The sequence below is a fragment of the Oryza glaberrima genome, chromosome 1, assembly GCF_000147395.1.
Source record: "Oryza glaberrima chromosome 1, OglaRS2, whole genome shotgun sequence".
NCBI classification, from domain to species: domain Eukaryota; kingdom Viridiplantae; phylum Streptophyta; class Magnoliopsida; order Poales; family Poaceae; genus Oryza; species Oryza glaberrima.
Genome location: NC_068326.1, coordinates 23,105,421 through 23,130,243, shown reverse-complemented (window position 1 = coordinate 23,130,243; position 24,823 = coordinate 23,105,421). Strand labels below are relative to the sequence as shown.

The following is a 24,823-nucleotide window of genomic DNA, read 5'->3' as shown; positions in this document are numbered from 1 at the left end:
CAACATGGCAGCTGACTTAGTGTGGGACCCAAATAAACCCCACATGTCAGCCTCTTCTTCCCCTCCCTTGTCTTCTCTCTATCTTGAATATGGCATGTTTAGGCGTACACGGTGGTCCTCTCATGCCACTGACAGTAGGCCCATCTAAGTTATCGAAGAGACAGCTTTCACCTCGAAAAATGCTAACACAAATATTTTTACAGTTTAATTCCATGTCATTGTAAATTTGCTATAAAAAAAATACCACTACTATTTGCGATATCGGCAGGGGCGGATCCAACGTAGGTGCAGGGAGGACTCGAGTCCCCCCTACACCCACAAAACCCATGGATACCCCCGGAGCACCCCCTTCAATTTTTTCACCATAAATGATAAACTAAAGGTTCCTAAATGGTTGGAGATTGAAGAAACAGTGTAATTGAGCCCCTCCAATATTTTGTTCCTGGATCCGCCCCTGGATATCGGGTATATGCCATTGGAATTTTACAAAATTTGAGCTATGCCACTCCATCACAATTTCTGTCACCCCCTCCTTCGACGATGGCGGCGGGCTCAGCGCACAGCGTGGAGTCATCGCATGCGGCGGTGGGGAAGAAGAGGTGGTGCGGGTCTCCGTCCCCAACCTTGCCTCCATGGCTCCACCATAGTGTCGTCGGCCACAGCTTATGGGGGCATTATCAGCAAGGAAGACAATGGCTCTGGAGACAATGGGGGAGAAGAAGAGGTGGCGGGTCTCCATCCCAATCTAACTGTAGATTCATCGGCCGCGGCACGTGGGGCTCCACCGGCAAGGAAGATGACGGTTCTAGACGCCGCTCCCCTCCAATGCGGGGATTGGGCTCAGCGCTCCCCTCCATCTTTCACCGGCGGCGTGGGGTCTGTGACCGCCACTCCCCTCCAGCGAATGGGTTGGGCTCGGCGCTTCCCTCCACCTTCCACCAGCGATGCAGGGTTCATGACCGTCACTCCCCTCCAGCTCCACCTCCCTTCATAGGGTATTAAGCTTGCAATCGTCACCGGATTGGCAACGCCCTCATCGAAGAAGCCCTCTCTGTGCAGTCGTCAACGAGCCTGAGAACCGCCAGATTTTCGCCTGAGTTGAAGAAGAAACTGATCTGCGTTGGGCAGTGTTGAGCTAACAGAGGTATTGACAGTTGTTGTAACGGAGTGGCATAGCTCAAATTTTGCAAAATTTCAGTGGCATGAACCTGATATCGCAAATAGTAATGGCAAATTGGTAAATTTGCAATAGCATGATCCAATTAACCCATATTTTTGGGGAGGCTAATGCGCACGTATGTGCTAGCAATTTAGCTGGCGCCCGCGTCAGTTGGCCCCTCCCCTGTTCCCGCGTGCTTTTCTTTCTCACTTTTTTTTTACGATTTTGGCGCCTGGATCCGCGTTTTTCTTTTTTTTTTTGCCATTTCTTTCTATTTTTTTAATCTTTCGCACACCCCTTTACAAATGTAGAGTTGAAAGTTTTAAATTTTGACTTCAAAGTTTTTAAATTTGACTTGAAAGTTTTCAAATCTGGGTTGAAAGTTTTAAATTTGAGTTGAATTTTTTCAATTTGAGATGAAAAGTTGAAAGTTTTCAAAATTTGACTTTAAAAAAATTCAAATTTCGAGTTGAAAGTTTTCAAATATGGGTTGAAAGTTTTCAGAATTTGACTTGATGTATAAATTTCTTTTCAATCTGTTACTTTAAAAAAATTTCAGAAAAAACAAATCTTATCTTGATTATCTAAAACTAATGTATTTTTTTACACGCTAAAACTAATGGACTAGTTACTACATGCGCTATGGAAAGAATCTAACCGCGCCCGTGCGGTGCCGTGCATACGCGTGGGCCAGAAGTGCGCGCCCACGACGCGTATGCGAGAATTAGAATTAGGAATTCTGCATATTTTTACCACGTAAACGAAATAATTGCATACATTTTTTTTCTGGGCCAGTAAGTAACCAACGTGTATCAGCCCAAACCAAACAACAATTAAGAAAGCCCAGCCAAAGCGAGGCAGGCGAGCGGCCACCCGCACGGCACCAAAGCCTCAAAAATTGAGAATCATCAACGCTTGAGAGGATAACACACACCAGAAACCGATAAGGGACACGAAACAGGGGAATCCGGAGCAAAGTGCGACGCGAGCGCGCGAGGAAGCAGCAGCCATGGCGCTCTCCCTCTCCACCTCCTTCCTCCCGACCCAAGCCGCCGCGGCGGCCACGAGGACCACCCTCCGCTCCCTCGTCCCCTCCCAGGTACGATTCCTTCGATGCCCCCACAACCGCGTAGGCGTAGCGCCGCCGAATCGGAGATTCGGAGGAGGTGATTGGAACTGGGCGGTGGTGTGACGATTTGCCGTGCAGAGGATGCGGTGCTCGATGCGGAAGAAGGGGCTGCACCCGGAGATCTACGAGGACGCGAAGGTGTACTGCAACGGGGAGCTGGTGCTGGTGACGGGGGGAACCAAGCCGGAGTACACGGTGGACGTGTGGTCGGGGAACCACCCCTACTACGTCGGCGACACGTCGGCGATGGTCGTCATGGACAGCCAGATCGAGAAGTTCCGCAAGAAGTGGGGCCACATCAAGGAGTACTGGCCCGAGGACCAGTGGAGGGAGATGCACCCCGACGGCGACCCGGAGTTCGACCCGGAGGAGGAGGGATCCGCCGGCGCCAGCTGAGCCCCCGCTTCGCCTCTCGCCTCCGCCGCCGGCCTCGCCGGTGCGGTTTCTCTTGGTTGATTTTGGGAATTGCGTAAAATGGATTAGCTCCTCTTGCTTGCGCCTCTCGTTACACGTGCATTCGCATTGCTCTCTAGGTGTTCGATCGGTGTTCTCAGTGGATACGTGTGATCATATTTGTGGTATCGAACTGTTTGTTCTCTGCCTGTACTCTTTGACATCGATATAAAATGGAGATATTGCAATTTGCACACTCTGTAATTGGACATTTCCAACTCGTTGAATCGATGCATGCTAGTGTTGGTCTGGGCTCTCGAATAGAATCGTTGCATACATCAGTTTGTCCGGTCTTCAGAATAAGCAGTAAGGGGCTGTTAGTTCACATACTAACATTGCTAAGGTTTACTATGTTTTCTCGCTAAAGGTGAGGCCATCAAAATCCAAGCCACGCTCTAGCCAATAAAGGCTCTGTTTAGTTCCCAAAAACTTTTTTGCAAAAACATCACATCGAATCTTTGGACACATATACGAAGCATTAAATATAGATAAAAAGAAAAATTAATTACACAGTTTACATGTAAATCGCGAGACGAATCTTTTGAGTCTAATTAGTCTACGATTAGCCATAAGTGCTACGGTAACCCACATGTGCTAATGACGGCTTGATTAGGCTCAAAAGATTCGTCTCGTGGTTTCCAGTAACCCACATGTGCTAATGATGGCTTAATTAGGCTCAAAAGATTCGTCTCGTGGTTTCCAGGCGAGTTATGAAATTAGTTTTTTTTTATTCGTGTCCAAAAACCCCTTCTAACATCTGGTCAAACGTCCGATGTGACACCCAAAAATTTTCATTTCACCAACTAAACAGGCCCAAAATAAAACCATGCCACACTTTTTAGAGTCACTTACATGTGGAATCTAGATTATAAAAGAGGAATCTTGCCACATTTGTGGAACCCAAATAAACACTCACCTAACATGGTTAAACTTGTCTAACCTCAAGTGTGGCAACTTATGGTCATCGTCCAAACAGCCCCTAAGTGCCTTAAACATGTACTCTATACTTGTACAGCCATACATAGTAACTATAAGGAGTCCGAAAACCCCTTCTGACATCCGGTCAAACGTCCGATGTGACATCCAAAAATTTTCATTTCACCAACTAAACAGGCCCAAAATGAAACCATGCCACACTTTTTAGAGTCACTTACATGTGGAATCTAGATTATAAAAAAGGAATCTTGCCACACTTGTGGAAGCCAAATAAACACTCACCTAACATGGTTAAACTTATCTAACCTCAAGTGTAGCAACTTATGGTCATCAACCAAATAGCCCCTAAGTGCCTTAAACATGTACTCTATACTTGTACAGCCATACATACTATAAGGAGCGTTTGGATAATGGGTAAGGAAAAGAGATAAGGGGCGTTTGGATAATGGTCAAGGATAAAGGGATGGATAACTAATCCTAAACCCCCCACAATATTAGCTGTAGATGAGTTGTGACATGTATGGATCAAATGAATTTTGAAGGTTTGGAACAAAGGAAAGAACATCTTAAATTCTTAAGGAAAGGTGAGATATTTGAATTCCTTAGTTTCTCACTTTATCATATACAGGCGAGGTGGTATATGATAATTGATATCCCTTTCCCACCCTCTCAAACCCATTATTAACCAAATAGGTCAAGGCTTTCTCTTGCATTGGTACATTTTGGATTTTGTAACACCAAACCAGCAGGGCTTACACCTCTACCACGTTTTTTTAAAAAAAAAATAGAAAGAGAAAGAAAAGAAGAACAGAAAGGTGGAGTTTTGGCAAAAAAAAAAAAAAAACGGAAATGCTAGGTACCGGTATTCCGTTGGTAGCGATCGGAACGGGATCATCCTCCTCGCACCATCCCTCTCAACAAGTACGACGCACACGCACATGCATGACTTTTATTCGCTTTACCATAAGGTCCACGACTGTCAGACGGCACTGCCTACTCAATGTTGGCCCCACATGTTGCATCTTTCGAATCTTGAAGGTTTGTGGTTTTAGCTGCATATGTAGTACTAATACGTTGTTATTTTTCATGGCATGGTAAACTAGGCAAGGACATGTTGACTAAGCCTAGGCATTTTTTTGTCATTTTTTCTTTTAATCCTTTTTAGTTAAATTTGCTCAATATCTCAATTGTTTCGTTTAGTGTAACTTTGAAATTTTACTTCCAAGAATTTTTAATCACTGATACCTACAATCATCATCAATCATCGATACCTCATAGGTATTATCACGATAACTATCAGATACCATTTGGGTACATAAAAACAAATCGTCGATACATTGCTACCTGAAAGGTATCATCCCTGGTATTTACAAGTATCATTACTCACTGATACATCTTAGGTATCATCACGATACATACCATGTATCATTTGGGTTTACATACCATGTATCATTTGGGTTCCTATCGTCAATATACAGATACCTCACATGTATCATCCTCGACACCTATAAGTATCATCACTAATTGATACCTCGTAGGTATCATCATGATACATGGTAAGTATCATTTGGATATCTATGATACCTCATGTGTAATGTTCTTGGTACCTATAAGTATCATCACTCTCTGATACCTCATAGGTATCATCACGATATATGGCAGGTATCATTTGGTTCCTATCGTCAACATACAGATACCTCACAAGTATCATACTCGGCACCTATAAGTGTTATCACTCATTGATACCTCCTAGGTATCATCACGATACATGACAGGTATCATTTGGATACCTATCATCAATATATTGATACCTCACAGGTATCATCCTCGGTACCTATAAGTATCATCATTGGTACATGCATATATCAAAAAACCCAACCAATAGTGCCCATAAATACGTAACAGAGCATGGCCCAATAAAAAAATAATACAATAATAATCCAAATAAATAATACAAAAATAATACAGATCACTAAGCTCATAAAATACACCTTGGGAGGAGTACATGAACGTGGTGTGCTCACCATCGTACGAAGCAGCACGCACGTCTTTCCACGGGGTGAATTACAGGGGTACACCGTCCAAACGGTATCCCATCATATAGCAGTCCCCAAAAAAAAAGTGCATCACCTTGTCAAAATGCAGTCACTTTAAACCGTTGTTGTGTAGCTTCCATCCTCCTATTCAGACGGCTTGTATAATACAGAGATAATAGGCTTGTATAATTGTAGTACAAGTCTAGTCATTTATATTAGTAGCTTCGTATAGTTAATTAATAAAATAAGTCTAATTTCTATACGAGCGTAGCTCAACTAGTTAGGTTGACATAGGTGCTCACATTTATATTCTTTCAGTGGTTTCTAAAAAAAAGTTCCAATTTCTCTATTTTGAATATGGGGTGAGTGTATACGCGTTGTGAGCGGGTTTTGAATATGGGTAATTATTCTTTCAGTGATTTCTAAAAAAATGTCTAATTTATCTGTAGGTTCTGGTTTTGAATATGGGGTGAGTGTACGTGCATTGTGAGCAGGGGTTATATCCTATCTTACTATAAAGTTATAGCCCACTAATTCTAAAGCTCAACATGCAAACATGACACCTCATTATCCACTAGCAATAATTACATACAAAACTTATGTAAGCATGCAACATCATCTATAATTCATTGAATTCTACAAATCAACATCCAACCATTTTCCTTCACATTATTTTTCACAATATTTTTAACACACACACACACACACACACACACACACATATATATATATATATATATATATATATATATATATATATATATATATATATATATATATATCTTAACATAGTTTGACAAATCAGTTTTATTTGTTGTTAACAACTAATATAATTTTTACTTTTAGCTCGATTATTAAAAAAATATTAAAAGTTATTTAGGAATTTTCGCAGCAAAGTACGGGGAATCACTAGTAAGAGATGTTAATCCACACCCTACAGTTGAGAATTTGCATGAATGAAACACAATATTTACTAGATGCTCAGTAAAATAAAAAAAATGTTTTTTAGTGATAGAAAATTCAAAAGGTACGCCCCTTCGTCCCAAAATATAAGCATTTTTAGTGTCTAGATTTATAACCAAAAGTTGTTATATTTTTGGGACGGAGGTAACAGTACATTGTATTATATGGGCTGGTTCTGCATATCCTCGTATGTGTTGGTTTTGTAATACGTATGCTATCAGTGCCATTTCTACAATATATGTCGAATTGTCGATACCATAATAACCAGCGCATATAATGGGTTAAAGGTTTCTGCAAGTGTGTCTACGTTGATTTTGCAGCGAGCCGGCGAGTTATCTAACCAGCCGTTGTGGATAAACACTTCTACTATAAACAATACATACAACGGTATAAATGATACGGAGATACGTAGAAGACCGTCTATTTTACTAATCAATGAACAACATTCTCATGATTCTCTCTCGTCACTCTATAGTCCTAGTACTGCATAGCAAACCTATCAAAAGAGTAAGATCAAGTTATTATTATTATTATTTTATATATATATATATATATATATATATATGATCTATAGTTGATAATCTATGGAGAAACAAATTACACAACTAATAATAATTATAGGCATATATCTCTACTATTCTAAAAATTGAAGACGTTTTTGCCGGTACTTTGATACGTTATCTTTACTAGTAATATGCCCGTGCTAAATGCTACGGTGCAATTCTTTTTGTTTGTATTTTTTTAAAAAAAATCATGTTACCAAAAAATATTTTTATATGATCTGTGCATTTGAACTTTAATTAAAATCATATCGTACATTAAATATATTTCATGTAAAGTGTAGTACTATGATATTACGTGGGCATATAAAATTTTACAAGACTTAATTATATATAATTACTTAAGTACACAATATAAAAGGGCAATATACGCTAAAAATATGTTAGAGAAGTATAGAGTTATTCCATTATTTATTGCGGGCAGAAAATAAAGCATTTGTTACATATATAAAATACACCCCATAGGTAAATAACTATTCTAATGTTTTGCAGTTGCATTTCTAACTTTTTCCAACCAGACCGAATTCAGCCCAACCCAGCCAACTCTTCACTTTAGAAGCGTGTGGGGGAGACAGAAGAAAAAAAATAATTCTACTTTTTGTTTATAATATTTTTTCTCTATCTTTTCAGATCACTACTTGTAGATATATTTTTTATACGTATTAGTATAATGCAATTAGATGCATATGGTTATATAAATTATCATGCATCTATATATTTTTTTTATGGAATGAACTATGGGTTTTTTATTTCATTGTGACACACATTTCATTTCTCAATGGTTTTGATATAAAATATTTATTCATCTCATGCGTGTCTTTTTTTTTTGTGAGTGGCATACGTATGGTTATATCTATGGGCGGCATTATAATGCCTTTACGTTGTTGATATTTTATACGGTCTATATATCCTATATTTCTATTATACCATTGAATGAAATAGATATATATTCATTTAAGTTGTATGGAAGAACCATATAGAAGATATAGAACAAAAAAATTAATCCAAAAAAATGTTGTAAGCATGCATCCATTAATGTATACAAAAATTTTGTCTATATTTTTCCTTCATATCTACTCGGCTTCAATTATTTTCCTAGTATATTGAGATCATGTTCCTTTTATGGAGGAGTTGGGAACACATCTGGCAGATGATGGTGTGCTGTACAAAACAAGAGGACGATGGTGACTAACATTCTGATTAGTAATTTACTATCTTCTGGAATATGTTTTCAAAATAATTTTGATCTTGCGAACCTACCTTTGCTCACCAGTCAAGAATGTCTTTATAGACAATATTCTTGGTGCTCTTCCCTGCAAGGTCAACCTCTTTCTTAGGCTTAGCCAAAATCCTTGTTGTTTGTCGTGACACACCCCTTGACAATGCGATGTATAACTGACCATGTGAAAATACGGGTTCTGGAAGATAGATCCCAACATTTGGGATAGTTTGTCCTTGTGATTTATTTATGGTCATTGCAAAACTGAGACGGATTGGAAATTGCTTCTCTTGAATTTGAAAGGAAGAGATATATCATCAGAGGGAGACAATGGGATCCGTGGGATGAATACCCTTTTGTTGGCGTGCTGTCCACCAACAATCTCAGCATCAATTGCATTGTCTTGAAATGCCCTAACCATTAGTCTTGTTCCGTTGCATAGACCATTGTTAGGATCAAGGTTGCGGAGGAGAATAACAGGACAGTTGACCTTCACTTTAAGCTCATGGGGAGGGAGGCCATTTGGAGTGATCGTGTTCAGAAAGTCCAAAGGGTAGCTATTTTGGGTATCATCATCGACTGAATCAAAGCTGTGGTAAATCTTTTCCTTTCTAGGAAACCTATCAATCATCTTCATGTTTAGCTTATCCACGAAATCATTTTTTGTTGAGAGGATGGCCCGTGTGCTCATATATTCCACGGAGGTCGTATTTCTCTCATCATCAAGCGAGGGGAACACATATTCAATCAATGTGTTCACTGAATCTTCATTGTCCAAATAACCAATGACAATTTCATCAGGCAGATGGACGTAATCATCTATGATCGTGTTTTCAGTCCCGTTTCCAATCCTAAGTAGATAATCTGAAAACCAAGGATCAGATTGTGCCCTCATGTTATGCGAAAGGCTTATCTTCCTTATATTCTTCCATAAATAAGATCTCTGCAAGGTAGCATCAGTTATTTGTGCCCTTGTCCCACGTGTCACCACGGGAAGAACTTGTCTAAAATCACCACCAAATACAATGACCTTTCCTCCAAATGGCAACGTATTGTCCATAATATCTTGTAGGGATCTATCAAGGGTCTCAACTGCCTGACGCTTTGTCATTGCAGCTTCATCCCAAATAATCAAGGATGCCCTGCGAAGTAGGTCTGTGGTGCCACTCTGCTTTGTGAAGTTACACATGCTATTATGAGCAAGCTTGATTGGAATTTTAAACCTCGAGTGAGCAGTACGTCCTCCGAGCAATATCGACGCTGCGATACTAGATGTCGCGGTTGCAATGGCTATTAACCCATCAGATCGCACCCTAGCAAGTAGTGCCTTGTAAAGGAATGTTTTTCCAGTGCCACCTGGACCATCAACGAAAAAAACCTGACTCTTCTTCTTAATCACATGTTGTATGATGTCATCAAACCCTGCACGTTGCTCATCGTTCAGAGGTTTGTATATATCTAGATGCTCTGGGTCAATTGGCACAGACTGCTCCTCTCTGACTTCAATCGGTGTGTCGTTGGAAAAAACATCTGGTTGACGAAAGCATAACATGCGTCAGTTTTTCATTGATTATAAAAATAAAGACAATTAAGGTGACACTCCTATCAAATATTACATGTATCAGTCAACTCAGGAAGACCATAGTCTGAGATATCCTTTCCCATGGAATGAAGTGTATCCCGTATGTCTCTAAGCACCATCTGCTCTACTGACATCGGGTTGGGATTATCTCGGGCATAATCTTCAGACATTGACTCCTTATGTTTGTGCCACAAAGCACAGATATCAGTAACCTCACAATAGGCAAGTATAGTCGCAAACAAGCGACGGAGTGCATATGGCATTTGGAAAGTTGCAGCTTCGCTCAAGCAGTCATCATGTGACATGTCTGTCTCAACAAGCCCACTCTTCTCGCATGCTTCTCTACAAGTGGAGTAAGTGATTCCACATACTGTTCTTAGATGCTCATGCGAGGTTGGACCTCTAACATGGTTCAGAAGCACCCTAAGATAGTATCTTTCTCCCTCCGCCGGGTGCGCATACACGATCCGTCCAACCTGGCAAGTCTTAGTTTTTCTTTTCTGCCATACATTTTTCCGTGCAACCCATCTATAGTGCTCCAGAAACTCCTTGTACAGTAACTTTCTTGCCTTCGGGTCTTTGCGATTCATTTCAAAAAACTCTGTAAGTGTTGTCTTTTTGTTAGATGGTTTGTTCACGACATCCTCAAGATTACCAGACTCATCATATGCGACATATTGCATGTTTGGCAAATGAAGCTGTAGCTGTAAAACCGCCGGATATATACCGAATAGTGGAAAACCAAGAATCCTATATATAGCCTCTGGCGGTGAAACATATCTGGCATCTCTATACTGCCGTATCTCATTGATTTCTCCAGATGGATCGACTGAGAACGACGCACAGTCATGTCCTTTATATACATATTTATATAGATACTTCACAGATTTGATGCTTGCACAAGCTTCAACATTGATGTGGCAATTATACCTCATGAGCAAGCCAGGATTGTATGGGACCACCCACCTATTGTCCAACACCGCACCTCTAATTTTTACATGCCACCCGTCATCTCTCCTCCTGTAAGAAGGATAAGAGTCCTTCCCTTGTTGTGTTGCTTGACAGAACAGTCGGGGAAAGTTGAAGCGACACTCTCCATCCACCATGCATGCGCACTTTTTTGTTTAGCTCACCGCATGGCCCGTGCAACATATGCTTTATGACCAGACGATGTAGCACGGGGTATTTTTCCTTATCTGGTATCTCTGCACATATAACTTTATCATAACCATCTGGGTTTGTTAACTTGCTACCTGGCTTCATGATTAATAGGATATGTTCATGTGGGAAGCCCCGCTTCTGAAACTCGGTAACGTGAGCATATGCCTGAACCTCACCGAAATACTTTTTCTTGGTGAACAAATCTAACATGTCTCGTAGCTTGGCCCTGAATACCCTTGCAACAAGGTCCGGTCGATCTTGCGGCTGTTGGCCAGGATAGAGATTTTCTGTTATCTCCTCCCAATTTGGATTGGATTGCAGGTCATCGTGATCAAGTAGTATGGTCTCCCGAAACGTTGGACAAGAGCCATTGCATTAAGAAACCACCGCTGCATGTCGCGATCGCCACCAGGAAAAGACCGAGGTAGAACAATCCTCTTTCCTACCTCTTTACCCCTTGTCTCTCCAGAATTGATCACGTCGACGACACCCTACAAAATGGATAGCATGAGCATATATTGGCAGCATCGATTTTTGAATGGGATATGGTTTAATATTATTGAATATGTATTTTATTTCATTCACCTGGTACAGCTCAGCTCGTATCTTCTTTTGGTTCTCAGGGTTAGAATACCAATCCAAGGCATAGACTCTATCTTAATGTACATGTCAACGGCCCATTGCTGAAAGAGACGACCTCCAAATAAAATAATGTTGAAAAGTCCCCTCCGAACCTGTAGCCTAAAGCAATAGTACTCTCTTGCAGTGACAAATCTATCTTTCTTCCGCTTGCATGACCTGTTATCCACCTCATTAGTGTCTTCATCGTATAAAGTATTGCCAACGTCATCATTCTCTGCAACAAAAATCAAGAAATATACTTAATTCCAATGGCCTAAAAGTATATATATATATATATATATATATATTGGTAAGGTCTCATACAAGCTAAGTTGTACATACCAGGAGGCTCGCCAAAAGTGTTTTCTTCACTGACACGTACATTACCACCCATTTGTGCAGCACTTGGTGCATCAATGTTCATACCATCAGGAATATTGTTGGGTGTTTCGTACGGCATTTTGACATTCCATCCGGTTTCGCCATTAGGGTTAAATAAAGGATACGCCAACGGGTCATAGCAACCATGGTATGCTTTGATATAGCTAGGTTTCTCCCCTTTGGCATGCACCATCACATGCCTATCAAAAGTTCTAACCGGATCATCCCCTTCTAGCCAGATAGCAGCAACTTGGGATGTTGTAAGAGCATTATATCTTCGTTGGTCAGGGGTGACATTCGTGTTGATCTCAATCTTATAGTCATCTAGATTTGGCATGCTACCGACTCGGTTAAAAGTCTCAACATATGGGTTATCCGCCAAGATTCTTAGGATGATTCGCACAAGGTTGATATCAAGATCAGGGGACCTATTTGCTCTGTGTGCAAGATCAGTGTCTTCTTCCGTATCGTAGAAGTACAACTGCATATGACGTGGACCATGAGAACCTGGCACCAAATTATCTAAACGATGGTACAATGCACCGTGCACTCGAAATGTATATACACCGGTGCCTGCAGCAGTGCTCACGCTGTGGTCAAAGGTCACTCCAAGACTTGTGAATGAGAAATGTGAGTTGAAGTAACGAATATGTTTTCTAAAGTAATTCGCATCATTATCAACCTGGCTTGTAAACAGGCGTACCAACTCAAGGGGGACCAATGGAGTGGCTACTGTTATCTTCCCTTGCCTGCAGCAGAATCCAGGGGGCTCGTACTGAAACCTAATCGCCCCACAGTACTTACAATTAGCCACTTTTTTTAACACATGATGTTTCTTTGGCAGGTTATGATAATCATAATCGTATGGATCTTCAGTATCAACAGAATTAACACCCTTGATATCCACGCGATATGACTCGTAACTATCGTCTGAGAGAGGAAAAGTAAGCACAGAATTAAAATATGATCATATATACCTACTTGTGTTGCAAATAGAAAAGTATTATTATACTTTATGTTACCTTTATTTTGCAATTCCTCATCATCACTATCCACGACGTCACATGTCTGCGTCAGTTCGACATTACCTGATGGAAGGTGGATTAGTACACATAATAATGTATAGTTGGGTTAATATAATGCATAGTAAAATTGTTTATAAAAAACATCTAGCATTAAAATAATTTCAGAATGCTCACCTTCGTCGTCATAATTGTTTAGTAGAGGTTCGAATAGTCTACTATCGAATTCAATGTAATCGGAACTTGGAACATCCTGATGAACAGCTTGGACAGGTATACTTTCGTCTTGTGTAACTCCATCTGCTTAATCAATATTTCATGAAAGAATAAATTGAGCGGATGTTGAAATATTGATTTCTGCATTGAATTTTATAGAGATGGAGATTACCTAGGATGGGTGAGTGTTGGTCATATTCAATGCTAACTACTTTCCTCTTCCTACGTTGTCTTTGGTAGGTATCATTTCTGTGAAGCCAATCCATAGGATCATCTGGATCAACAGCTTCCTTGTCTAATACACTTGTTGCTTGCAAAACGGTAGAATATGTCGTTCCATATGGTGAAACTAAATGAAAAAATTGTCAGAACAATAGATTAAATCAAAATGTTGATTCTGACAGTAAATTTTACCATTATGATTGGTTGATTCAGAATTTGATCCGCTAACAATGTTTGACTCAGCCTTCTTCCTCGCACGGTATTCACGTTGCTTTCTGTTACTTTCCTCATTTGCTGGTTGGACGGGTGTTAAAGAGCTCACACTCCCATCAAGATTAGTTAACCCCAGCTTCTTCTTTTGGCGATATTCACGTTGCTTACGGTTCCTTTCCTCTCTGGCATCTTTGGTAGTTTCAGCTAGCCGGGCATTGACAACTTTCACTTCCCATAGAAAGAGAAGCAGTTGTTGGTTGCATCAGTGTACCAGAACACGGGGTAATTGCTGCAGCCTTTTTCCTTGCACGACATTCACGTTGTCTTCGGTTAGCTGCTTCCCGCTTATGTAATACCTCATTGGAAGGTGTTAAAGGTGTCGTTTGCAATACATCTAGTCTGTCGGTAATGTCTCCGAATGCAATACGCTCTTCAGTTTGTGGCCTCGTTGCGTCAACACCTAATTGCCAAATTTGTACATTAGTGGTTAATCCTAGCTTGCATAGTAGTGCCATAACCATACATTGCACTGTTTTAATCGTGTATTATGGCGAATTTGCTAAGTACATTAACACGACTATGAAACTGTGTGCAAGGTCAATCAAAGATGTGACAGACACCATTTGGCTCAGATGCAACTATGAATATCTGAAGTTATATGGCACTATATGTTATATGGTTAATATTAGTGTGAAGTGCATAATTAAGGGACAATCATCACCAATCGCTCAACAATGCACACTTTATTGGAATGAACAACCAATGACATGTACAGCTGAATGAGCTCTGGTACTGTCTGAAATAGACAATTGAAGTTCGTTTCAAATATTCACACGTGATGACTATGTTATCCAGAATTACATCTCAGTCAACTCTCAAAGTTGAGAAAAACAAATAATGTCTCACCTATTTTATCCATTATGCTTTCTGTCTACTTCAAGAAGCACTCCAACGGCTAATTACACTTGTTCTGCACATGTGGAAAACATTTAGCACTCCGTATGAGTCGTAATCACAAACATTATATACAGAATAATAAAAGATCATTAAAAAGAATTCAGTCATATGAGGAAACATCCAAAGTTCAGATAAGTTCAGAAATAACTTCTGACAAGCTCATATATAACCATCACTCAATGTCATTAACTTAAACACAGTTGCTTGCATTTCAAGTTCTGCATTTGCATATAGGAAAATGGAGATTAAAACATTATCTGGATAGTCTACCGAGAGTATTTTCTTTTTGTTTTCCTTATAAAAGCATTCAGAACACCAAAACTCACACAATATATGTCTCATGAGTGTAATCATCACTCAATATAACACATCAGACAAAAAAAACAGCTCTGGATGTTCTTATGTCTTCCTTTAAGGAGTGCCATCTACAACCAACTTTTGAGCGAGACACTTTCTTGCATTAGGGCTTAGGCGTGCAGTTGGAAACTATATTGTGAAAAAAAAAACATTAGGAAACAACCATGTAAAAAAACTATGCATGTCATATGAGGAAAAAACATTAGAGCAGTAACCATAATGGCTCCCATCATTTTTAAGTGAACTAATACATAAAATTTTTTTTATACCAGAACCACTAATGTTGGCTCGCTGAACAGATGCTTCTTGCGATCCAAACAACGGACTATTTGATGAAAAGTGATATGCTCAATCGAAGCGACCATAATATTTTTATTACCTAGATGGATCATTTAATCAACAACAACTTGATATAATTCTGGGAATTAGTAGCCTAATTGTATCCAACTCAGTGCAGTTGAACTCACACAAGTAGTTGTCACGCCCGGAATTTCTATCCAAAATTCCAAACGCTTATGTGTGTAAACCCTCGTCCAGGAATCAGCCGGGGCACACAATAACAAATTGATAATAGAGTGCAATTATTACTCTAATTAATAAGCGAATATAAAGTCATTACAGAGGTAGATAGTTCCTCTTAAACAATAAAGATCTAAGCAGTGGAAAATAAAATAAAGAGCCCAGGCGACTCCATCCCACAAGCAGCTTGACCAGGGCTACGCCTAACCCTCCACACCTTCAGCATCACTGTAGAACTCCTCTGATGAATGATTGCAAGGTAAGTATATGACATACTCAACAAGCCACGCAGCAAATATGCAAGTGCAAGGGATAACAAAGGATGGCATAATATAGTCTCATTTGCATAAATGGCATTCAATAAATACTTCAGAATTTAGAAAAACAGTAAAGTATTTAATTAAACAATATTAATCCAACGCTATACAACATACCCGTTGCATAGGCCCAACCATTCTGAACAACCATTCCCGGCTGCACAGTTCTATCTCCAAACCAAGAATATACCATTCCAAACTAGGAGCTAAACAAGTTATTAACAATTACAGCATCATTTATTATGGTGAGAGGTATGAGACTAATCACGAAAGACATTGTTAGACCTGCCCATAACCGCAAGCACGGCTATTCGAATAGTTTTACTCTGGCCAGAGGTGTACCACTGTACCCACAAGACACAACCTCAACATCATGTCAACCATGCGTCGTGATACTTAACAAGTACCCGAATAGAGATTGTGACAATACCCTCTGCATAACACAATTCAAAGCAGTGCACCGTTCCTGGACCATAATCACTCCCTTATAAAACAAGGCATGGACTCCCCAGCGACCCCCGTGGGCTTATCTCCGCCACTTCACAGTCTGGTGCTCCACAATGAACCACACTATACAAAAGGTAAAGCCGTTGCCCACGTTGGCTTGTGGTTAGCACGGTTAATGTTTCACAACCGAAAATCATGAACCGGTCCTTAATTGTCATGAGCACGACCAACAAAACCATGTGCTCACAACCCACCATTACCATGTTTTAGTTGGCATCTTAATTAATCATCCTATCATGATTGACCATCATAAGCTACCATTAATCCAACATTAAGTAATAATGAACCATTAGTTATCCCATTCATATGAGCTAATGTCTCTAAGCATGGCTAAGCATCCTAATTACTTTAGCTAAAACCATATAATGCTCTAGCTAATCCAATTATTAACCAGGAGACAAAGTATAGGTAATCAATAACAAAAGGCTATAACAAAGGTAACAGGTCATTCCCACCCGATGACATTCAAAAATAAATGCACTAGTTGAATAGAAACAATAGCTTTAAACGGGATCAACATGCTCAAAGGGTTGTTTGGGATCTATGTGACTTGCCTTGCTGACCTTGGAACTCTTCAAAATCTTCTCCTGCAAATTCGGACTCTCCGGGAACGTCGGAATCTAAGCATAAAAGAGCAAAATCACCAAAACAGTACATAAACAATCATAAACAGCACATGTGGATATTTTTAACATGTCGATCTCAATTTTAGAAAAATTTAGAGACTTGAACAACCTAAATCCGAGCTAAGATGAATTAGTTATGATTTTTAAAGATTAAATCGGATTAAATCATTTATTTAGATTTTAATTGAATTATGACGCAATAAAGAATTATTTTTGAAAAGGAAAAAGGATTTATTGCATCAGCGGGCTTGGGTTCACGGTGGACCGGGTGCACAGAAACGGTCTACGGAACGAACGGCTGAGATCTAATCTAAACAAAACGAACGGCCGAGATCGAACTGATCTACCACGGGTCTACGGCTGACGTGGCGCTGACGTCGACGATGACGTCATCACCGGCGGCGGCTCGGCACCCCGTACTCACCGGCGAACGACGACGCGGCGGCGCAAACGGAGGGCACCAACGGGTAGAGGGCGACGCGGCGAACTCACCGATGGCTCGGACGACGACGGACGGCAACCGACGGCGACGGTGGCGTGGTCGAAGCGGCGTAGGCGTTCGGGTCGACGACGGCGGCGATGCTCCGGCGATCTTCGGCTGAAACGGAGGACGGGACGAGGACGGCGATGACTTGGCGAACCCGACGGCGGCCTTCCCAAGCGACGACGACGACCGGAGCGGCAACGGCGCACGACCGGACTTCCTTCGGCGGCCGCGGCGCACGGGCTCTAGTGGCTAGGGCGCTACGAGTGGCGGCGAGCTGAGGCGAAGGTGGCGACGAAAAGAGGAGGTCTCGGGGGTCCTTTTATAGGGGCTAGGGGGCGGCGGCTAGGCCCACGGCGGCCGACGACGAGAAGGTTTAGGGTTAGGAGGGTAAAACGAATCCGAATCGAGATCAAATCCAGCGATTTCCAAACGAAATTAGATGAAGTTTCTATAGGGGAAAAGATAGAGGGGATCGAAGGGATCATTTCCCTCTACCAATTTGACTGGATCGGGAAAGAGGCGACCGAATTTTGGAAGGGGGCGGCGGCGGCTTGCGCGCGACTAGGGCACGGCTGCGGCGGGAGGTTGAAGACGGCCCTGACAGGTAGGCCCCACCTGTCAGCGGGAGAGAGGAGAGAGAGAGGGCGGCTCGGCTTGGCGGGCCGACTTGGGCCGAACGCGAGCAGGCCGGGGAGAGAGAGAGAGACTTGGGCCGACTTTCAGCCTAAAGCCAAAAGAGGTCTTTTAAAACCTTTTTCTTTTAAAATTATTCATGAAATGCAATTCCATTTATTAAAAATACTTCCTTGGCTCAAATAAATTCCAGAAAAATCTAGGAACTATAGAATCAAGAGAATTATTTAATAAAATTTTATCTAGCCCACTTTTATATTGGAATTTATTATTTAAAATTAGATCTTTTCTTCAAGGCTTTTAAAATCATTTCTAATAATTCCATTTAAACAACAATTTATACACTTGGGATTTTTAGGGTGTGACAGTAGTGCAATTCACTCATTAACAATTGAACATATGCAATCATTACTGAACAATAGGATCATATCGCTTCAGCACTTCTTGCTTTTAATATCAAACACCCTATTGAACTTGACAGGACCTACCAGTGGGCAGTGCCGGTGGGCAGCAGGCGTGGAGATCCGCTAGGCGTCGCTGGTGTTGTCCTATAGGAAAATTATATAAGCATTTTCTAAAGGAAAATTTATATAAGCAAATCAAGAAGAAAGTACACTTGGGTCACTGCACATATAAAATATGATGAGGATAAATTATATTTTGAAGTCGAAAACAAATTCTGTCATATTTAGATCAAACTTATATGTTGCCAGAAATGAAATATATGTTAGATTCAACTTAGAAATTGCAGCTTTTGATCCCCTAATCTTCCGATACTAATTTGGTTATGTATATGAAAACAGAGCTGATGGTGATGGGTCAACAAACAGATGTGTCACTATGTACATCCAAATTGACATATACAATATTTCTATTTGACATCACAGAATGAGGGAAAAACAAAACAATAGAATTTAGCTGTCATTATAGGATCATAGCAGTAACTGGCAGTGTTCTTGTATGCTGCATGTCGTTCCATTTAAGGTTGTTCACATAAAGTATGTTCAGGGATACCAGAGAGTTTCAGGCTGCTATCCAGTCATTTGACCATATAACTGGATTTATGCTACCGGCAGTTAGTGTAGGATCTAATGACAAACATAATGTTTTACAGGTATATGCTTAACATATAAATAATAATCTTAAGCTGGCACTACATGCACATGAATGACTCAAAGATTAACAGTAAACTACAATTTATCATTGATACAGTCAAAGCTAGTAGTTCACATGGGAAATAAATCTACTTTCACATTAAACAAATTAAACACCTCTCACAAGTAATGATTAAGGGGAATCAGTAAGTGCATATATCAGGAACATCCATTTAAAAGGACTATTTTGCTAGTTAGTTTTGGATATACTGCAGTTAGTTTTGGATCTATGCATATTGATATGAAAGAATTCAGAACAGGACTAGCTCTATAGGCAAAATACGTCAACTGACCTACAAGGAAAATGATTTTACAGTCTCCTCATGGACGTGAGTCCAAATTCACAGTTGTCTACTCATTGTAAGTATATCCTTCTGAATTTTCATTTTACCTATCAGTACAATATATACTATTGGTTTATGAATAGTATTTGAAATTAATCAGAGAACCTGAGATCTACTACCTCCGTTTCAAGTTGTAAGACTTTCTAGTATTGCCCATATTCATATAGATGTTAATGAATCTAGGAACACATATATGTCTAGATTCATTAACATATATATGAATATGGGTAATGCTAGAAAGTCTTATAATATGAAACGGAGGAAGTACCTCAACTCTAATGCCATAACTGCTATAAATGGTATAAAGAGTTATCCAGACGTGAACTGTTCATAGTAATTCCAGAAGAAATTAGCATGGTATGCCAGGCTGCAATGCACGAGTCGAAAAACAAATTAATTTGTTACCCAAACACAGTTGACACCTGACAGTAACAAAATCAGCTAGGTGCATATGATTTCCAGCTCCTTCCTGACCTTAATTCACAAACCATGCTTGCCAGGATAAAAGGCTTACATTTTTTGCAGAGTATAAATGTAAGCCTTTTACTTATGCTGGAAAGGAAGTACTACATCAGATGGTCTACATGCACTGTTAAGTTCTTGATTATAGCTGCATACTGCATTAGACGTACTAATTATAACTGCAGGAAATGGGGTACATCATCTACAGAAATTTCACTCAGATTATAATAAGCAGCCATAACCACTGAATGAAAAGAGGCAATAACACTCAGAGCACAAGTGTTATAATTAGCAGTGTTACAGTGAGAATCCTCCAATATTTCTAGATCAATTGTTCAGTTGAAAATCACCTATTAGTCCTTACCTGGCAGCAAGCAACTGTGTGCCACTATGTGTAGGTAGAAAACAGTACTAACCAGTGAAGCCAATTAATTTCAAGCGCAATGACCTGGATACAATTATAAAAATGTTGATTATATTCTGGAGCACCATCACTCCATCAGCTCTCAGGCAGCATAAATGGCCGATGTAATTTTGGATCAAAAGCATAAGTAAAACTGGAATTATTATGGGAGTTTGTTTCTATTTTTTGAAATATTTCATCCTCTTGAAAGTATAAGTTGTATAAATTTATTACATGGTGTATAATGCTATTTTGATAATATCAAGGTTCCATGGTCAAAATCAGCTCAGCAGTAGGGACTCAGCAGCTCCATCTCATGAACCATCTGAAGTTTGTCAAAGTCTCCAGTACTGCAAAAGACCCTCCATAGTTTTCTGTTAAAGTGCCAGTGGCAAATCATCTATGCATAACAAATGGACACAGGGCCTATGAAACGGGAGCTCCAGAAATCTGTCACCACTTTTTTTTAACCTTAAAAGGTGTTTTATCAAGCAGCTGTCGTGCCTATGAAAATGAAAGGGACCAAGCCATCCTGATTTCATGGGGTTTTGATAGCTCAAGGAGAGGGATGCGAAGTGAATTCACCACAAAAGGTTAGATTGAAAAAAATGTGTGCATCTTCAACTAAATAGCTGATTTGTAAGCAACATAATAGAAGAGCCTGACGGCCCTGACCGCCGCACCACCACCAGTCCATACACCCACCAATACAAAGCAAGACGGCAGGGCGACTTATTGGGGGGAGGAATGGGGGTAGGGGTTATGTACCTTTCAGCGGCGGAGGGACGGCGGCGTGACTCCGTATAGGTGGCGGTTGAGGCGAGGCGTGACGATTTCCGCGGTGGAGGGACAGCGGCGGCGATGCCGGTTGAGGCGGAGGCCGCACAGACTTCGCCGGCGGAGGGACAGCAGCGATGTCCGGATCGGCGGGCGGCGTGGTCGTGGTCGTGGTCGTGGATGGATGCGCCCGACGTTGAACTGGCGACGGAGATCGGTGTCTGCGCGGAGGAGGGCGTAGGTTGCGGCGGAGGACGGGGATCAACAGGCGACGGGTTTGAGAGAGAGAGTGGGGAGACCGGAGCCGGAGCTGGGCGGCAAGACGGCGGATTGGGTCGGCGACGGGAGGGAGGCGGCGGTGGGAGGGGAGACTGGGCGGCGACGGGAGGGGGACGGATTCGATAGCGGCCAGAAGGGGGAGGTGCGACAGAAGCGGATCGCACGGATGCGGTTGAGGCGGAGAGAGGGAGGCGCGGGAGGGAGAGGCGTGGATGCCGTCCGTTGTAAATCATCAGATGGTTTTCAACCGTTAGATGTGTCACACGATGAATGAGAAAATCAACTTGTTGAACTAAACTTGTTGAACTAAAGGGTAATAAAGGGTAGATAGATTTGGGTCAGTTTTTAATTTCGTTTGCTTTTCGAAATATAGATTCATGTTTGAGTTAGTTTTTATGTTTGTTCGTTTTTGGAAATACAAAAGGAGTCGTATAAGAAATATTTTTTAAAAAACTCGCATACTAACTTGAGACGAAAGTCGGACTCCTAATTACAACTCATGATTAACTTAAAAAAGATCAAGCGAATTTTCAGAGTAAATTTTACCCTAACTAAATCGTATAACAATAATAAGATTAAAATAACTCTCACCCGTTACAACGCACAAACATTTTTTCTAGAGAGAATCCTTTATATGTCACTGAAAATTGATCTGATCCCTTATATGCCATTGAAAATTGGCTCTTCCCTTATATGCCATTGATCCAAATTTGCACACCCTCTCATATCACTCCCGTCAGTTGACCGTGTGTTTACCGTTAATTCTCAAGGAAAAAAAGACATATTTACCCTTCTAATTATAGGGCATGCCTAACAACTCAGAGAGGGCAAATATGTCTTTTTTACTTAAGAGTTAACGGTCAACTGACGGTAGTGGCATGAGAGTGTGTGCAAATTTAGACCAATGGCATATAAGAAAAGAGCCAATTTTCAGTGGCATATAAGGGATCAGATCAATTTTCAGTGGCATAGAAGAGATTATCTCTTTTTTCTACTATATATCTACGATGAACTCAACTCTATTAAGTTTTAAATTTCAGCTACATCTGATAACGACAACAAGCAAAGATGAGCTAAAGACCAGCGTTCTGAAGTCAAGCCATAAATTATCCCAATTAACTGTTTTTTACAAGAGGACTACGATTTGATAAGTAGTATAAGTTAACATCTTAAAACGCCTAACTAGGCGCCTGTAGCTCAGTGGATAGAGCGTCTGTTTCCTAAGCAGAAGGCCGTAGGTTCGACCCCTACCTGGCGCGTTTAAGTATCTGTTTTCTTTTTTTTTTACCTTTCCTCTTGTTTTTTTGCTTATCCCCATGCTGCCAGAATTTTTCTATTCTTCCTAAACAATTGCTATCTTTGGGTTTGAAGGATTTTTGGAGCTGCTCTTTTTTGAAGCTTTTCTCTCTTTTTTTTTTTTTTGCCTGCGGGCCCTGCCCCCATGCTGCCACTATTGGCCACATTTTTTACCAGAATGACTATGCATACGACTCGTACATCCGACTCATGTATGACCCTGACTAGCTATGAAAAAACTGGACCCACATAGAAGTAATCTGAGCAACGTGATTAGTCTAATGAGGTGAGACGTACACGAGTCGTATGCATCGGTCATACGTATAGCACTTCTCTTTTTTACTCTCCCTAAACAATTGAGTGGTAGAACATATCTTCATGCCTCCTTTGGTTTGAAGGATTTTTGGAAGAAAGACATCGGATTTGAAATCCTATAGGAAAATCTAGTATTCATCCATTTGGAATAAAAGGAATTGAATATACTGTAACAAAATTAAAGGAATGATTTTCTGTAACAACTGTTCCGCAGGAATTCAAGCATCCACTTATATCATTTTTTTAGAACTATACCACTTTTTAATTATTTACTTTCCTAAGTCCAAGAACCAATGAAATCAAGTCATATAGAGCATCAAATGAACATAGTTTGAGGATTTGAGCTCATTTGAGGAATAAGTAAGGGTTTAAACTTGATTAGCAAGATTCCTATATTTTGCCAATTCATGTGTTCCAAATGAAATGTCTTCACTTTTTCCTACATCTTGAAGTCCTTTGTTGTGTGTGTGTTCCTATAGTTAGGATCGTCACTAGCAATTTGAGGCCCTATGCCAAATATAAAATAAGGCTTTACTTTTAGAAAATACTACTCTCTTTATCCTATAATATAAAGCACAGCCAAGCTCGATATGGCCTTCAAAACTAATCTTTGTCTTTTCTCATATACTATAAAGTTTATAGCAACAAAGTTATAACCATATGAAAAAAAATTCAAATGTCATGGGTTATGGATACCACATACCCAATAGTAATCGACTAAGCTCGAAGGGGCCCACCATATACTAAGTCTTATACGGAATCATACCTCATATATAGAAGGAGTTCTGCATAAGGAAGGACAACTAGAGTTCTATATAGAAACGACAAGTACTAATTGGATTGTATCCATATTGGTCTCCCTAGTCCTACCTGAACAAAAGGATATCTATGGGTATAAATACAATACCCCCTAAGAGGAGAGGGGTCACATAAAGACACAACACATGAGTCAGAACAGACACCAACACACGCCGCCAAACATCAACATCAGAAATAAGCCTAGATAGACCCAATATGGTGCCTGTGGAGGCTGACAAGAGGGATCTAGCGCCATCTCTGATCTCGATGAGTTCATACTCGAGGAGGAACATGCATGCACAACATTGTAGATTGTGAACTTAATATTATAGCCATATCAGAAAATGCTGATTTACAATGGGGAAAAAGTTCAATTTAGCATATGATGCCAATAATCCAGCGAAACTTAGACCTGCCCACTCCACTTCTTAAATTAAAGGAAAATTTTGCTACTTTAAAGTTTGTCTAATTTACTGGTAGGCATCAAAAAATGTACCCAAGGATACTTTAAGCTTACAATAACAAAATTTGCTATTATTAAAGGATACTTTCCAGTTGAAAGATACTTTAAAATTGGTAGTTTGTTGGAGAATATTTCCGGCCGAACTAGAAAGATAAATTCTTCAAAATACAGGAATATTCATAGGGACAAAAGTTTCTAACTTAGCGTGGAGTGAAGATATATAATGTATGACAACAATATACTTGAGGTGATAGCA

General features: G+C 40.4%; 3 protein-coding genes and 1 non-coding gene across 6 annotated transcripts; 2 read left to right on the top strand and 2 right to left on the bottom strand.

The window, feature by feature from the left end:
* Positions 1-2,052: 2,052 nt before the first annotated feature.
* Positions 2,053-2,950, top strand: LOC127764585 (uncharacterized). Its single transcript, XM_052289482.1, has 2 exons — positions 2,053-2,258; positions 2,367-2,950. Exons 1-2 carry the CDS (start codon positions 2,169-2,171, stop codon positions 2,682-2,684), a joined length of 408 nt encoding a protein of 135 aa, XP_052145442.1. The 5' UTR covers positions 2,053-2,168; the 3' UTR covers positions 2,685-2,950.
* Positions 2,951-8,502: 5,552 nt separating this feature from the next.
* LOC127781722 (uncharacterized) lies at positions 8,503-12,687 on the bottom strand. The gene is made up of 6 exons (XM_052308769.1): positions 12,162-12,687; positions 11,933-12,054; positions 11,645-11,689; positions 10,072-10,741; positions 8,808-9,985; positions 8,503-8,631 (listed from the first exon to the last, which is right to left on the bottom strand). The coding sequence occupies exons 1-6, from the start codon at positions 12,685-12,687 to the stop codon at positions 8,503-8,505; spliced, it is 2,670 nt and encodes an 889-aa protein (XP_052164729.1).
* Positions 12,688-15,758: 3,071 nt separating this feature from the next.
* Positions 15,759-21,943, bottom strand: LOC127764270 (uncharacterized). Of its 3 annotated transcripts, none has more exons than XM_052289231.1 (5): positions 21,408-21,943; positions 20,653-20,684; positions 18,765-18,824; positions 17,085-17,150; positions 15,759-15,947 (listed from the first exon to the last, which is right to left on the bottom strand). In XM_052289231.1, exons 1-5 carry the CDS (start codon positions 21,926-21,928, stop codon positions 15,910-15,912), a joined length of 717 nt encoding a protein of 238 aa, XP_052145191.1. In that variant the 5' UTR covers positions 21,929-21,943; the 3' UTR covers positions 15,759-15,909. The 3 variants fall into 3 exon arrangements, with proteins under 3 accessions (XP_052145191.1, XP_052145116.1, XP_052145262.1); XM_052289156.1 differs by having other exon boundaries at positions 15,759-15,934; XM_052289302.1 differs by having other exon boundaries at positions 17,094-17,150.
* Positions 21,944-22,881: 938 nt separating this feature from the next.
* TRNAR-CCU (transfer RNA arginine (anticodon CCU)) lies at positions 22,882-22,954 on the top strand. The gene has a single exon. It is a non-coding gene; the product is annotated as a tRNA-Arg (tRNA).
* Positions 22,955-24,823: the final 1,869 nt, after the last annotated feature.

Excerpts from the sequence above, each read along its gene's own strand:
- LOC127764585 (XM_052289482.1), top strand. The coding sequence starts at position 2,169 with ATGGCGCTCTCCCTCTCCACCTCCTTCCTCCCGACCCAAGCCGCCGCG. Across the intron at positions 2,259-2,366 it reads GCTCCCTCGTCCCCTCCCAG|AGGATGCGGTGCTCGATGCG; the intron begins GTACGATTCCTT and ends TTTGCCGTGCAG.
- LOC127781722 (XM_052308769.1), bottom strand. The coding sequence starts at position 12,687 with ATGCAGTTGTACTTCTACGATACGGAAGAAGACACTGATCTTGCACAC. Across the intron at positions 10,742-11,644 it reads GAGAGACAAGGGGTAAAGAG|CTACAGCTTCATTTGCCAAA; the intron begins GTAGGAAAGAGG and ends GCGGTTTTACAG. Across the intron at positions 9,986-10,071 it reads TCCTGAGTTGACTGATACAT|ATGTTTTTTCCAACGACACA; the intron begins GTAATATTTGAT and ends TTCGTCAACCAG.
- LOC127764270 (XM_052289156.1), bottom strand. The coding sequence starts at position 21,928 with ATGATTTACAACGGACGGCATCCACGCCTCTCCCTCCCGCGCCTCCCT. Across the intron at positions 20,685-21,407 it reads CGTCCCTCCGCCGCTGAAAG|GTCATTGCGCTTGAAATTAA; the intron begins GTACATAACCCC and ends AATTGTATCCAG. Across the intron at positions 18,825-20,652 it reads GAAATTAATTGGCTTCACTG|GACAACACCAGCGACGCCTA; the intron begins GTTAGTACTGTT and ends ATTTTCCTATAG.